We start from the raw sequence: 13,703 nt of genomic DNA on the forward strand, positions 1-13,703 counted from the left end.
ACATCTCTGGCTCATAGAGATCCATTTGGCTACATGTGCTTTTTAAATATTAACATTGCTGAAACAGGACACATAAACAAAGGAAGTCAGAATCACCTGCAAGTACTTTACCAGTGCAAGACCACTACTACCATTCACTTCAACAGCAAAACCTCATAATTAGCACTAATTTAGCCAGGAAAGTAGGCAAAACCCCCACCATGATGTATCTGCAAGCAGCGTCACAAGGTTTACAATTAAGATGTGCAGTCATGACCACACCAAGTTAAGATCACAGGAGCAGGATATGGTGCTACATGGGCACTCCTGAACTGAGTGGCCACAGAGGAGACAGATGCCTGAGCCATGGAATCACGTCCCTAATCAGAACACACCCAGAGGTCACCTCTGCCCTAGAGAGATGTTCAAGGCTCGTCATTCACTCAAAAAAGACTTTTTTTTCCCATGTGGGGCCACTTTAGTACAAAGCAGACACACTCCTTTAGTTTAAAGAGCACATCCCTTAAGCTGCTTCAGGTTTTCCTCCCACAACACCAAGTCCCCCAATTTAAAAAGGGCAAAAGCTAGTCAGCATTGGAGGCTGTGAATGGGAAAGGGCTAGACTAGAAGGAGGCCAAAACAGAAGCAACTGCTCAACCTCCAAAGCCTTGTCAACAATCCGTGCTTGCAGATCAGCACCCCATTTTCTGTTGGAGCAAGGTGTTCTAGAACAAAGTCTTAGCCTGCTCCCAACCTCCCAACCACAGCTCTTCAGCTGAGGCCACAGCTCAGTAGAAGGCAGAGCAGAAGCATGTAGTGAGCACACCTGGCTACCTCATGTATCTCCACCTGGGGAATCCTCGTGGTGAGCTGTCACTGCCACCCCATGGGGCTGCCAAACATGAAGTCCTTGAAAGGAGGCTGGAATGGTCTTGGTGGCAGCAGAATGATGTTCTATGCGTTCAGCCCGTTTCAAAAGCATGCAGTCAGTAACTGGGTCTCCTGTACCCTCCACACATAAGACTTCCAATTTCTTTACAAAGGGCCTGTTGCTTGGTATTAGAAAGAACATACACAGATCTTACCTGACAGAAACTTCTCTCCAGAGGAGACATTCGTTAGTGGAAGAAAAGGGGAAAAGGAGGAATTAAAAACAGCCATGGGAAGTGTGGGGTGAGAGAAATGAGTGAAAAAACACTGCTTTCTCTAGGTCACTGAAGAGCAGTCAAAGCCTGCAGTGAAACACCAAGAGCTCTCCAAGGGCGTGAGAACATAAGGTGAAACGAGGTTTTTACTTATTTCCACTGCTGAGAACAGCCCCCTCCTCACTGCAATGGTAATTTCCAACAAAATATGGAAACAACTGCCTTGTTAGACCAAATTGTTAAATTACCTTACTATCAGACAAGCCCAGGCAAAAGCAGTTTCTGTGGACAGCTGACCTGCTGGGAGTGGCCCCTGCAGCCACACCTCAGAACGAGTTAATGGAATGCTACAAAATGTTATACCTCTCTTTCCCATTTGCTCAGGCATTTGCCCACTAAGACAGAGAGGCTATTGCTCTATCCTGTCTGAGAAAACTTTTTTCCTAACATAACCCAAAGATTCTGTTAATCCATCTCATATTCATATAAATGTATATTAAGAAGTAAGTCTATGCAAAAGCACTCATGTTGAAATCTGTCTGCAATCCTTTGTTTAAAGTTGCTACTGTTCCACAAATGCTGTCTGCAGTAGTAGAATTGCTCAAGTACAGCTCACAAAATGTGAAATAAAAAGCAACAACAGAACAACGCCTCTAAATCGATCAACAAGGCAATCAATGTCTGCATGCTTTTTTTCTGCATAAAAAAGAGACTGGACTGTTTTTTACATAGTTGTCAATTAACTTTTCCAGCATGGGAAGACTCCTCTAATAAATTAAAATATTCATTACAGCAGGTGATCTCAGCAAGCTTCTTTGGATGAACAAATTAGTTACACCTGAAAAAATGGTTTGGCTGAACATGAGCATCACTAGTAAAATCACCAAACCATTTTTTTTCCCCTCAAGTGCCTCTTTCCCCTGTGGTATGAAGTATCCAGGAAAATTTATATCATTACTTAGCGTTGTGAACTAGTCACATGCATGGGATTTAAGCCACCCAGCTATGGCAATGTTGCTGGTCCACTAAAGAAGACAAATCATGAGCTGAGCTGATGCCAAGACCGTTGAAATTATTTCATGCTTTACAGACAAAATTCAGTACCTGACATGTTTTAAAATATGCAACTATTTTAATAAGTTTGTTTACATTTCAAACAAATCAGCAAACACTGTTAGAATTATTTTCATCTCAAAATCACAGAATCAAATATTCTGTGAAAATACTTAAAGCTAACAGTTTGACATAAATCCAACAGATAAATTAGTATCTGGAATGATTCTACTGATTTCTGCAGCTCACTGATGAAAAAAATCCCAACCTACTTAAGCAGTAAACAGAAAACAATTATTATTTAACCCTTATCTCAAAGTATCTTTTTGAAGTTACTTAGCAAAAATAAACAACTCTGTACTTAAAATAAATGATGTTCAATTACAACAGCTCTTATGCAACCTGTAGTATAATCTGTAACAAATAAAAGTTTCTCATTTGACTGTGAGCCTGCTTCCAGACCTGTAAATACAGACTAGTGATAAAGTCTGTGGCTGCCACCATGCCCAGGGGAGATCTGCTGAACTAAACTCAATTTCATCACAGAAACTTGCACAACAGTAACTCAGACACAAAAAAAGTAAATTACCATGGTACTTCAGAAAAAGAGGATACTACAGTTGAGACACTAATTTTGAAGCTTTGAGAAAAGCTAAGGTTAGAGTTAACAATAGATGTTGCTGATTTAGCTGAAATGAATAGATAAGCTTTGCTGAAATCAGTTAAAAGTTAGAGGATGGTTGAAAGAAACTGGATTTAAGATAAGCTACCCTGGATTTAATAACTCATTGCTCGTCAAACAGAGAAACTAATCAATACAACACCAGACCTCCTGTTTCCAGAAACCCACTGAAATAGTCCTGGAAATCAGGAAACAATGAGTTCTACCATCCATCAATCACATCTGCATTGAAAAGGTTGAAAGTTTAGAATGAGGAAGACTCATTTTACTTCCTCCTTTTGGTGACCACTCCTCACAAAAGGACCACCGACCCATTTCAGGGAACAAACCACGCATGCTTAATAGCCTTTGTGTCAATCAGCATAGGAAGCGGAGAAGAGGAAGTGACAGGGGTATGAATATGCTTTTGTATCTTGTGTATTCAACATTTTTGTAAATAAAAAGCTTTGTAATGACCTGTAATCTTTGCAGTGTGCATTAGGGAGCGATCCCATGTGCTGCCCTCCTCACAATAAACATACACTTTCTAACTTTAACTGTTTGAGAGGTTTTTTGTCTGTCATGGTTGAATATTGATATTAGATTGATATTCATATTTTAATAAATCACTGTCCCTACAGTGAAAAGCACATATGTAAGGATTTGTACAAAATATGAGCTGACAGATAAATTTTAGGAGAAGGCATATCAGAGATTTGTATTTTATCTTGTGATAATCTATCAAATATGGCTACAAAATGAAAAACAACTGTAAAGTTCAACTAAACACTACAACAGAACAACTCTCTGCTTTCAGGGAAAAAAACCCCACAAAACCAAAAAAACATCATTCTGAAGCAGTTACGACTGTCCAAATCTGTGACTCAAGAAAGAAATCATATGAAGCAACTGAGAATTGACTAATATATCTCCCTCCTGCATGAATTTAAAATGGAAGTTTTCACAGTTCCATGGATGTGGTTTAACAGTCAGAAGAGCAAAGCAGGGCTGGGAAGAGTTTGATTAGTCAGTCAGTGGTCTTAAAGTTTATTAACTGGTTATTTTGTGTCCTGAATAGGTGAATTTTAATACAGGGATAACAAATTCCTTTTTTTTTTTTTAATTAAGAGCAAACAAAATCCATTATTCCAGAACAAGCCATTCTAACGCAAAGTTGATCACATTAATGGTGCACTTTGTAACAGCCTATGGAGACAAAGCAAATTAATACTTTGGCCTCTTCTATCATCTTATCTGAGCCCTGGGGAGAAGGCAGAAGTTGCTAGTAATTATCTGTGGCCTTTAATAATAAAATTATATTAATCTTCCAGTGTTAGATTTTGTAATAAAGGTGTAGCTTCATGATGGCAGAAGCACAGGAAGATACCAAAAATAGCTGAACACATCTTTAGCCATGAATGAGAAGCTTCCTGTTTTATGTAATCACAGAGCATGACATTTTGATAACCTGGCATGTTCTGAACTTACTTTTAGTTCACTCACTTTTAAGACCAAATGGCTGATGGTGTCTGAAACCAAAATTAAATGAAAGGCAGCTATGCAAGAATAGTAGATGGGATCCTTAAAATGAAAAGCTGAAGCACCTTCTCTTTTGAAACACAGGTTAGAAAAATACTATCATACTACATTAATGAATTTTTTATTTAACACCCAGCTCTTCCATTTAATGGGGAAGCAGACAAACATATCCATTAAAGAAGATCCCCAAACAACAGAGTACTCCTCTACTGCTTTAGAACTGATGAATGCGTTCCCATTTCTCCTAGACTTTGTAAAAAACAAAAAAAATGGTAGGAACCCTTAGCAGAGTGCCTCATTAGGAAGGGCCAGCCCCACCACTGCTCTTTTAGTTCTTCCAGGAATGGCTTATTTGTGTGCAATGAACAAGCAGATGCTAGCTATCATTGGAGTACATCACAGTGAACAAATACTGCCCACAGGCTGGGGTGTAACAGCAGCACACAGGTCCAATCCCTCTTAGCAGGTGTTCAAATTACACGTTCTTAAAAGCTTAACACTTTGTCTGGATTCCAGATATCAACCTCACTCCTAGCAAAACTGGAAACAACAGAAGTCATCAGTACAAAAAAAAAATTGCTGTAATAGGCTTCAAAGAACAAACAGCTTCCAAGCTCCCCTTTACTTCAACAGAGATGATTAGTTAAGGTGCTTTAGGATTCTGCACGGCAGAGAAGCTGACAGACGTGGCTATTTAATAAGCTCTGGAGTCTTTAGCGGCTATCTGAGGGCAGCTCTCGTGGCAGAACCCTGAACTGCTAGTTTCTGTAGCGGGGCATCTGTGGAGCTGGGGCTCCCTCTAAGGGGACTGAGGAGGAGACTGTCATCAGCTGTCCACCGTGAATTCTCTCATTCACTCGCAGGTCACAGCCATCCTGCAGCATCCTTATGGCTATCCTTGCAATGTTTTTAGAGTCATCAAGTCCACTGTGAGGTCTCCCGTCATAATTCATGCCCAGATTTTCAAGCATGATTGTCAGCTTGGTCTGGTTCCTAGGAACCTGTCGGAGAAAGTGAGTAACATTCAAGGATTAGGTTCAGTACCAAGTCTTTTAAATCTAATACAGGGCAGTAGAAACATATGCAGATTTCAAGCCTACTTAAGTCACCTATTACTTTCATGTTGCCTTCTGTCAGATCACTAACCACTTAACTTCAAAGCAACTCAGTGAGACAGACTCTCATTTTTACAGAGGAGACATAGTCAACAGGAGTTTGTCTAGACCTGGGATCATGTCAAGGGCCTCTCACCAGCTCCAGCTCAAGTTACACTTGTGCTGGCAAGGGTGAAAGCCATGGCCTAGGTAAGTTTAACCATCTTTATAAAGAACAAATTGTCATCCACAGTGGCATTGCAGAGGGAATCCGAGTTTGGTTTTCCTTTTAAATTCTAAGCGATTAAAGAAGCACCAGGCTCTTGATTCTCACTGACATCAAGCTCCTGAATGCCTTCAGCCTTCACAGGATCTGATCAGCAACACCTACAGCAACCTTGCAATATTTGCCCAGCCCAAAGTAAAGCTCTTCCCTTATTAAATGTCAATATCTCTTTTATCGAGAGGTTACATTTAGTATGAAAAAGCCCTTCAAAATAAGACCATTAGCTAGGCTGAAATCCCTTTCAAAAGAAGTATTTTAGTGCAGGCTGATTGGGCATTTGCTAGAAGCTCCAATAACTCCGATTTTATGGTAATCTGACATAAAGCAGCAATAAGGCCCGGCACTGAAGTCTCTATTTCTTTTCTCTTGACATTTGATTCCACTGTAGATACATCCTAATCCTTCTCTGTCCCCATTACAATGCCAATAGTCAAGATTACAGGAGGATAGTGGTGCAAATTAGTTTTGCAGTGCATTGCAGGAAAACAGAAAGGATCCTATAACTGAAAAATCAAGACAGTCTTTTCAGCTGAACTACTTCAAGATACACTTGATCCAAGAGGACTGGTATAGCATTTTTAGACAATCCTTTAAGAAGCACAACCTGACTCTTAAAAACAAGATTAAAATCAAAATGCAGTAGATTATATGATCTTCAATTAGTGAAGTGAGATCTGCACATGAAACACATTTGAAAGTCAGGCACCAGGTAACTTGTTTAAGTGCTATAATTTTATACTACACAAGTAGAGATGACAAGTACAACAGGACATTCTAGACTTTTAAATCAAATTTTCCTGTAAGAGAAACAGCCATTTGTACAAACCTTGTAGAAGTTCCCATATGATTTGCGAATATTGATCCACTTTTTGGCAAAAGAAGGGTATTTGATACGGCTAATACGGCACTGGATGTTCAAAAATTTACTCATATCCCAAGACCTGAGAAAGTCAAGAGAGGAAAACGTTGGTCATATATAATTCTGTGTTCTACATATTGCACAGCTGTAGAACTAAAAGCTGTCTTGTCTCTGGTGATCAGTAGAAGGGAAATAGGGAAAAAAGGAAGGAAAAGGTAGTTTGCTATAGTCATGCTAAAATAGTCAGGAAGAAATAATGACAGGAGCAAGACTTTCACCAGGATGGTTTCAGGTCCACAATGGTTAAGACAAAAAATAGCACACCAATTACACCACCTACCACATCAACACCAAAAGCTGAAAAAAAATTAGATGCTCACACAGCCCTCGGGGAAGCAAATGACACCTTAAATCTTCCTGATTATTTGGGTATGCATTTATTTCTCTACTTTAGGTAGGCTATTGAAACTAGTCTTCACCTAGTTTTATGAGAAACCAGATCTCTATGAAAATATGAAGAAATTATAATCCTATTTATTTAGCAGCCTGCCTTCCTGAAGGGAACCACCCCAACAAGTTTGTAAGCTGTAAGATAAAGTAAAGCTTTTTTCCACTCATCTCTTCTAGCTGTCTATGCAATCTCACCTATACAGCAGAGAATTTAATGCACCAATTTTCCTTAAAGAATTTCACTGATTCCTCTAGAGGGGAATTCCAGAGAGATTCAGGCCAAGTAATATAACCAGCCTGGCAACAACTTTGCTTTAGCATTTTCTTTTTTTAATTCACTGTTGCTTCCAAAGATAGCAATGTAATTACAGGTTAAAAATTAAAAACTGCAGAGCGTTATTTTCAGGTATTATGTGCTGGATATAAATGGAGACTTAGAGCAACAACGAAGTATAAAGTCTACAGCATCACTGTTGCACACAGACCACTAGGAAAGAAACGGCGCCATCTGATGGATTCAAGCTTCATTTTGAATAGTTCAGTTCAGCATTACCAATCTTGCCAAAAGCTCCAATTAAAGCCAGGAAAATGGCAGTGTCCTGACCCACCTTTAGCAATGCTCTCACAAATATTAGATATGGTTTTGCAGTTTTAGATTGTGCTGAAGGCTGCACAAGGACATACCCATCAGTCAACATGGAATAGCTGTACTTTGTTCCCAGTTCTCGTTGTCTCATCCACTCTACGACATTCTGCAGAACTTGAGGAAAAACATCAGCTTTATCAACAACGTCCTTAGAGAACAAAAAAACAACAAAACAAAAACAAAACCCAACAAAGTAAGGAAAATTTTTTAGGAAAAAACCTCTCAGCATTAAGTGTATAAACTGTATTGGTATACGGGCAATCAAAAAATTGGCTTCATCAAAATCTTTACAAAATCAGATTACACATTAACAGATGACTGGACAGGTTTTTCTAAACTGAAAAAATAGCACCACAAAAGCACTGCTACAAGAGCCAACCTTCTAAAAGCTTCTGTAAAGGTAACAAGGTTAGTCAGCAGTTGAACTTGGATTAAAACCTTTGAGGTTGTTTCCCAGGCTCTTTCTTAAGTCACTTATCACAAGCCGTTGCCATCCTAAGACTCTAAACTCTTCAGAATAAAAATCGTAGGAGATGAACTGATGCAATTCAAAAGGTGCTTTGCTCTACTAAAGATTAAATGTCTCCACATGAATTAAAATGGGAATACTTTTCCCCACAAAATGACCAATTTAGTGAAATCAGCTCTGTGTTAACTGGGAGAGGGAAAAAAACAAGGACTAAGAGAATAGCCTTATTGAAAAATAACCATGAAATACTACCATTTAAGGTTACCAGTCTGAAAACATAACACCACATTCCTTTTTTTTATTCCTATTTCCTCCTGAAGAAACAAAAGTGCAAATTACCTGGGTTATTCCTGTCAGACTGATGCAGAAGTCCGAAAGCTTGGGATTAATCTCTGGCTTCACGTATTGCTGAAAGGTATCCTCCTGCAACAGGAGAATCAATCGCTCAGCTGCAGCACACTATGCAGCCCACTCGAAGGCAACCTCTCTGGCTCGCCTGCAACAGCAGCTTCTTGTCCTGCTGCAGGCAAAAGGAGTGTGCACCTCCTGAGCCAGTATGAGCCTTCTGACTAGCCATCATCAGATTCCTAATGGGACAGATAGCTTTCCAACCAGAACACGGCCTTCCTCTCAGCCAGCAGGCACCAAGGAATGGGAATCTGGATTTAAGAGGGAAAAAGGACAGACTGCAAAAAGCAGAGGATTTGGGAAGAGTGAAAGTAAAGGAAAAGGAAGTGAGAGGCATGAGCAAAGTGTTATCTTTTTTAGGTGATATCTCTAAGGGTTCACCTGCAATTCAATGAAAGCAACCAGCTGCACACCTCAGAAACTTCAGGCAAGTCCTACACCTCTGGATGCCAGACAGGCAGAGACAAACAAAACCTCACTCTGGGAAGCTGAGCAATACAAGAGTGAAGACTGAAGGCAAGTTTAATGGAAAAAAAAGCCTCAAATCTCTGCTATTATACAAAACCTTTTGGACAGACAAAAAACACTCTAAGTGCAATCAAAACAATCCTGGTAATCTGCACAATCCTTTTTCTGCAGTCAAGTCACACATGCAGCTATACTTTATTGTAGCATCACAATGGTTACTGGAAATCCTCTTCCCATTAGGAGTTCTTCATAAACAAACCATGAGTCAGAGCTGTGTGCACCTCCTCTGTTTCACTGGGTCACTCAATTTCAGTTAAGCAGCAGGTAGTTTATCCTGAAAGAAAAGTGTACTGGAACAGAGCCCTTGAGGCTACCAAATGCCTGCTAAGTATGTTGGGTACCATGTCAGTCTGTTGGGTACCATGTGTTGGGTACCAGGCCCCCATGTGGGCCTGACCAGAAGTGGAGTTCACTCAACCTCCCTTTCTAGACCTCTGCATCAGTGCCTGCTAGATTGCCTGAGAGAGGACCACAGAAATGGATCATTTTTGATTATGATTAATCCCTTGAGTCCTAGAAATAGATTTGTGGGCCTTAAAGCGGGGAAAGAAAGGACAGGTGGGAACATAGATGGACAATTGAGACACTCATAGAGGGAGTTGACAGCAGGGAAATGATCCGCTTGGATGATGATTTGGAAAATGCTTTCAGAAGAGAAAGTTTTGTTTCCTAAGAGGCACAGAGGATAACCCTTATGAAAAAAAAGCATGCTATTTTTAATGAAGTTCAACATCTACTTAAAAACTAATCCAGATTTTCTGATGCAAACAAGTTACTTCAAAGAACAGCATATGAACACAGCCATTAGATCACTTACTATTTCCAGGGTACGTGTGTTTACCAAGACAACAGGAAATTCAATTATTTCGTGTACAAATTCAGGTGGGTTTCCTTCTTCACATGTTGCTTCAAAATCAACAACACAGATGTAGTCATAGCAGCTTTCTCCACTAATGTGTTCCTTCTGCATCAGCTTCTGTTTCTTGTAATAGTTTTTCAACCTCTTTTTCAGTACATCTTTCACTCCTCTAAAGAAACAGGGAAGGTGACAAATATTGCACTCTTGTTTAATTATTTCCTAGTAAAACTGAAGCTGTATTTAACATTTGAAAGTTCAACACTTGTTAACCTCATTTTGAGCATCAGCATTTGTGAAATCTGAATTCCACTTTATCACAGAGGTGCATTATCCCCATTATCTACACTATATCTCATTTTCTGGGATAACACAGAGGCTGTGAAAACCCCCACAATACAATACCAGCAACAGACTGGGAAGCATGGCACAGAGACACTCTGCAGTCACCTCTACTTCAGCAAGACTCAGTATCCAAAGCCTTTCCAAAGCTCCAGTCTTTGTAGATTACTCCTGGTTGACCTCTGGCCCTGAAAGAAGTGCTGCTTCACCTGTATTCCCCCCTGTGCTCTCCATCTGAAGTGATTCATGCCTGAGGCCTTCCACATCAGTGGTACAGATAATGCAGCATCCATCTTAAACGTCCACATTTGACATTTTTCTCAATTTAAATTTAAAATTGAGCTTGAATAACTCAATTCAAATAAAGTATTTTGAGATTTCAGTTATCAGAAAAACCTACTGGTCAAGATCTTGCTTTTAAAGGTTTTTGGCTTTAAATAAATTCACATGGCAAGCGATTAAAGTTACTTACTGTGTCCTTTTAATAGAAAAATTATAATATATGAATGCAAATGCCAGAACTGCCATGTACCAAACCATGAATAAATGAGGATAATTTACCCTTCCAAGGAAGTTATTTTCAAAGTTATGCATTGCAAATGAAATCACAGAAGCTGTAAGAGATACGTGTAGCAAGTTGTGTTATCAGAAAAGCAGCCCACTGATCTGCAAAGAACTGAAATCAAACTAGTAAACATGCATTTGAGAACATCAGCTGATTCTGCAGAGATAACTCTTCTTCACTCTGCTTTGTTGATCTAGTTTATGTCAATGAACAGCTCATTAAAAGTTGAGACAGTATGGGAGCTGATGGAGGGGGAAATTATCTGTTTCTTCACCAAACTTATAAAAAAAAGTTGAAAATAGGAAACAACTGACTATCACAATAACCCCAAAAGAAAGGATGGTGTGTGGTAATCTGCTCATTTCTCTACTGAAGAATTCTCTATTAGAACTGATGCACTATTTGTTTACAGCTAAGACATACTCTTGACTTGACTTGAATATATTGACAAAAGCCTAGCTTGGGTAAAAGAGAAATTTTAAGCTTTCAGCATTTACAACTAAATTAAAAAACACATATAGAAAACTTATAACATGAGAGAAGGCCACAAATGTATCAAATACTATTTGAATTCTGCTTTCAGTTTTTAAATCAGAGAAACTGCTAAACAGCCATAAAAATCTAACATGTTTTACCAAAAATTTTCTCAAGTAATGATAAGATTTTTTTCCACATGAGGCACTAAATTAATTTAACCAACTCCCCACCACTACTTCCTCATACTTCCTCCTGCTGCCTACAAAAACAACATACTTTTATTTTTCTCAACTGACCTTCTGCACAGTATCTCAAGTTTGCCTGGCCACAGCATTATGAGAGTCTAGCAGGTGATTTCCAGTACAGCAGGAACTACACTGTATTCCCTCACCTCCACCCCAGCAAGCACAAATCCATCTTATAATACATTCATTTTTTCACATGTATTTGTAGCACATGTATTCAGAGTAGCAAACTCTCCATCTAGAGGTACTTGTCCTCTGCATTGTCTAAATCCTGAGCCCCATCACCAGAGTTTGTAGCAAGTATCAGATCTGCACTGGTACAGTAAATAAAAATATGGATGTTCAGAAGCACGTTGCTTTATGGTGAAGGTCTGCAGCACTACCTGAGAACTACTGTAGTTCTTTCCCCCTTGACCAAAAAGTGATGACAAGTACCTTAAGAGTTATGTATTTTTTCATTTCTTTGGGTTGCCGGTTGAGACAGCACACATTAGGCACTATGCATTAATCCTACAACAAAAGCTGCAACAAGATTGCACATAAAACAATTGGTGTCTGGTACCATGTCTGCTTTTCACTTCCTGCTGAGTTTTTAAACTTTAAAGGAACCATCCCTCTTGACTCTACTGCTCTCAAAGATAAATCAACATGTTTACAAATAACCTGGTTTCAAGCTTGAACTCTGCGAGTTTACTTCTGAGCTCTTCTCTGGTCATTCTGTTGATATAGCCATTGGTTATGGCAATTTCTTTGTAAATCGGATCACTGAAGTCATTCGAACTGGCAGCTGAGGTTTTGCCATTAGTTTCTTGATCACTGATCCTACAATGCTGCCTAACCTAGAAGAAAGAGAAATCAGGAACTCATTTAAGAAGCTCAAAACAAGACGCTTGAGCATTTCACAGTTCGTTTTGGCACCAGAACGCAGTAAAGCATCACACTCTTACACGTGTGATCAAACTGAGCGAACTAGCCTATAGACAGGTGACAGAATCAATACTGAAGCCTGCTTTGAAACACTGTTTTCCTAAACAGAGACATACAGAATAAAATTACACTTATGCACGTGTCTTGAGCCACATCGAACAGAAGTTCTTGGAGACAAAACTTGAATACGCATCCTAATCTCAACAGAAAGAATTCTCTGGTGCAAATGGGCAAAGCCTTCACAAGCACCGAGATTTCTCTCGACGACCGAATTAAACAGCATCCACACTGACCGAGACACTCGGGGCGCTGCCCAATACGTGCAAGATAAACAAAGCAATAAACCAAGAGGAAAAACTACGCGCACTTCGGCTCCCGACAGCTGCTCGCGGCCTTCGCGGGGCGCGCCCCGACGCGGCCTCGGGCGGGCCCGTGGCACCGGCGGCGCCCCTCGGGCGGGCGAGCCCCGCGCCGGGCCGGGCGGGCCGAGGCCCGAGGCGGGCGGGCAGCCGGGCTGCCCTGTGCGAGCGGGCGCGGGGCCGCGTTGCCGGGCCAGCAGCGCCCCGCGCACTCACCGGCGGGCAGGCCGCGGGAGCAGCCGCCGCCTCGTCCCGGGCGGCCTGCGCGCGGCTCTCCTTCCGCTCCTCCATGGCGGCGGCGGCGGCGGGAACCGCGGCGGGGACGGCGGCCCGTCGGGGGCGGGAGAACGCGGAGCCCGCCCCTGGGCGGAGCAGCCGCCCCGCCACTGCCGCCGCGCTCCTGCGGCTCCGTGAGACCCGAGCGGCTGCGGCTCCCAGCGTTCCCGTGTGGCGCCAAAGACTCTGGTGAGCTTGTTGCACGCGTGCCCGGGCCGCCTCACCCCCGGCCGCCCGCCAGCCCTCGGGCCTGCCCCTCTGCAGCAGCACCGCCGCCTCCTGCGCCTGCATCAGCCCTCCTGGGCTTCTGCCCAGCACTCCCCCCGGGGTTTGGGGTCACGGCAGCTCTCTGGAAGCTCTCTCGGTGTTACGGGAAACACACACTGGGCAGACACAACTCATTTATGCCTCCGTCCTCTTCTCATGGCACTGACTTTGCACAGAGACCCCAAAACACGGATCTGGACACCGGCAGCGTGTTGGTTGCCAGAACAGCCACCAGAAAGATGCAGTTGACCCCCAGCCCCTTCCTGCCAGGG

General features: G+C 41.6%; 1 protein-coding gene across 2 annotated transcripts; it reads right to left on the reverse strand.

The window, feature by feature from the left end:
* Window positions 1-4,481: 4,481 nt before the first annotated feature.
* Window positions 4,482-13,676, reverse strand: ERI1 (exoribonuclease 1). Of its 2 annotated transcripts, XM_063423721.1 has the most exons (7): window positions 13,105-13,447; window positions 12,266-12,441; window positions 9,935-10,145; window positions 8,521-8,604; window positions 7,751-7,860; window positions 6,584-6,698; window positions 4,482-5,378 (listed from the first exon to the last, which is right to left on the reverse strand). In XM_063423721.1, exons 1-7 carry the CDS (start codon window positions 13,177-13,179, stop codon window positions 5,136-5,138), a joined length of 1,014 nt encoding a protein of 337 aa, XP_063279791.1. In that variant the 5' UTR covers window positions 13,180-13,447; the 3' UTR covers window positions 4,482-5,135. The 2 variants fall into 2 exon arrangements, 1 of the variants encoding a protein (XP_063279791.1); XR_010083613.1 differs by lacking the exon at window positions 4,482-5,378 and having other exon boundaries at window positions 6,636-6,698; window positions 7,751-7,826; window positions 13,105-13,676.
* Between the last annotated feature and the right edge of the window lie 27 nt (window positions 13,677-13,703).

The sequence above is a fragment of the Prinia subflava genome, chromosome Z (genome assembly GCF_021018805.1).
Source record: "Prinia subflava isolate CZ2003 ecotype Zambia chromosome Z, Cam_Psub_1.2, whole genome shotgun sequence".
NCBI classification, from domain to species: Eukaryota; Metazoa; Chordata; class Aves; order Passeriformes; family Cisticolidae; genus Prinia; species Prinia subflava.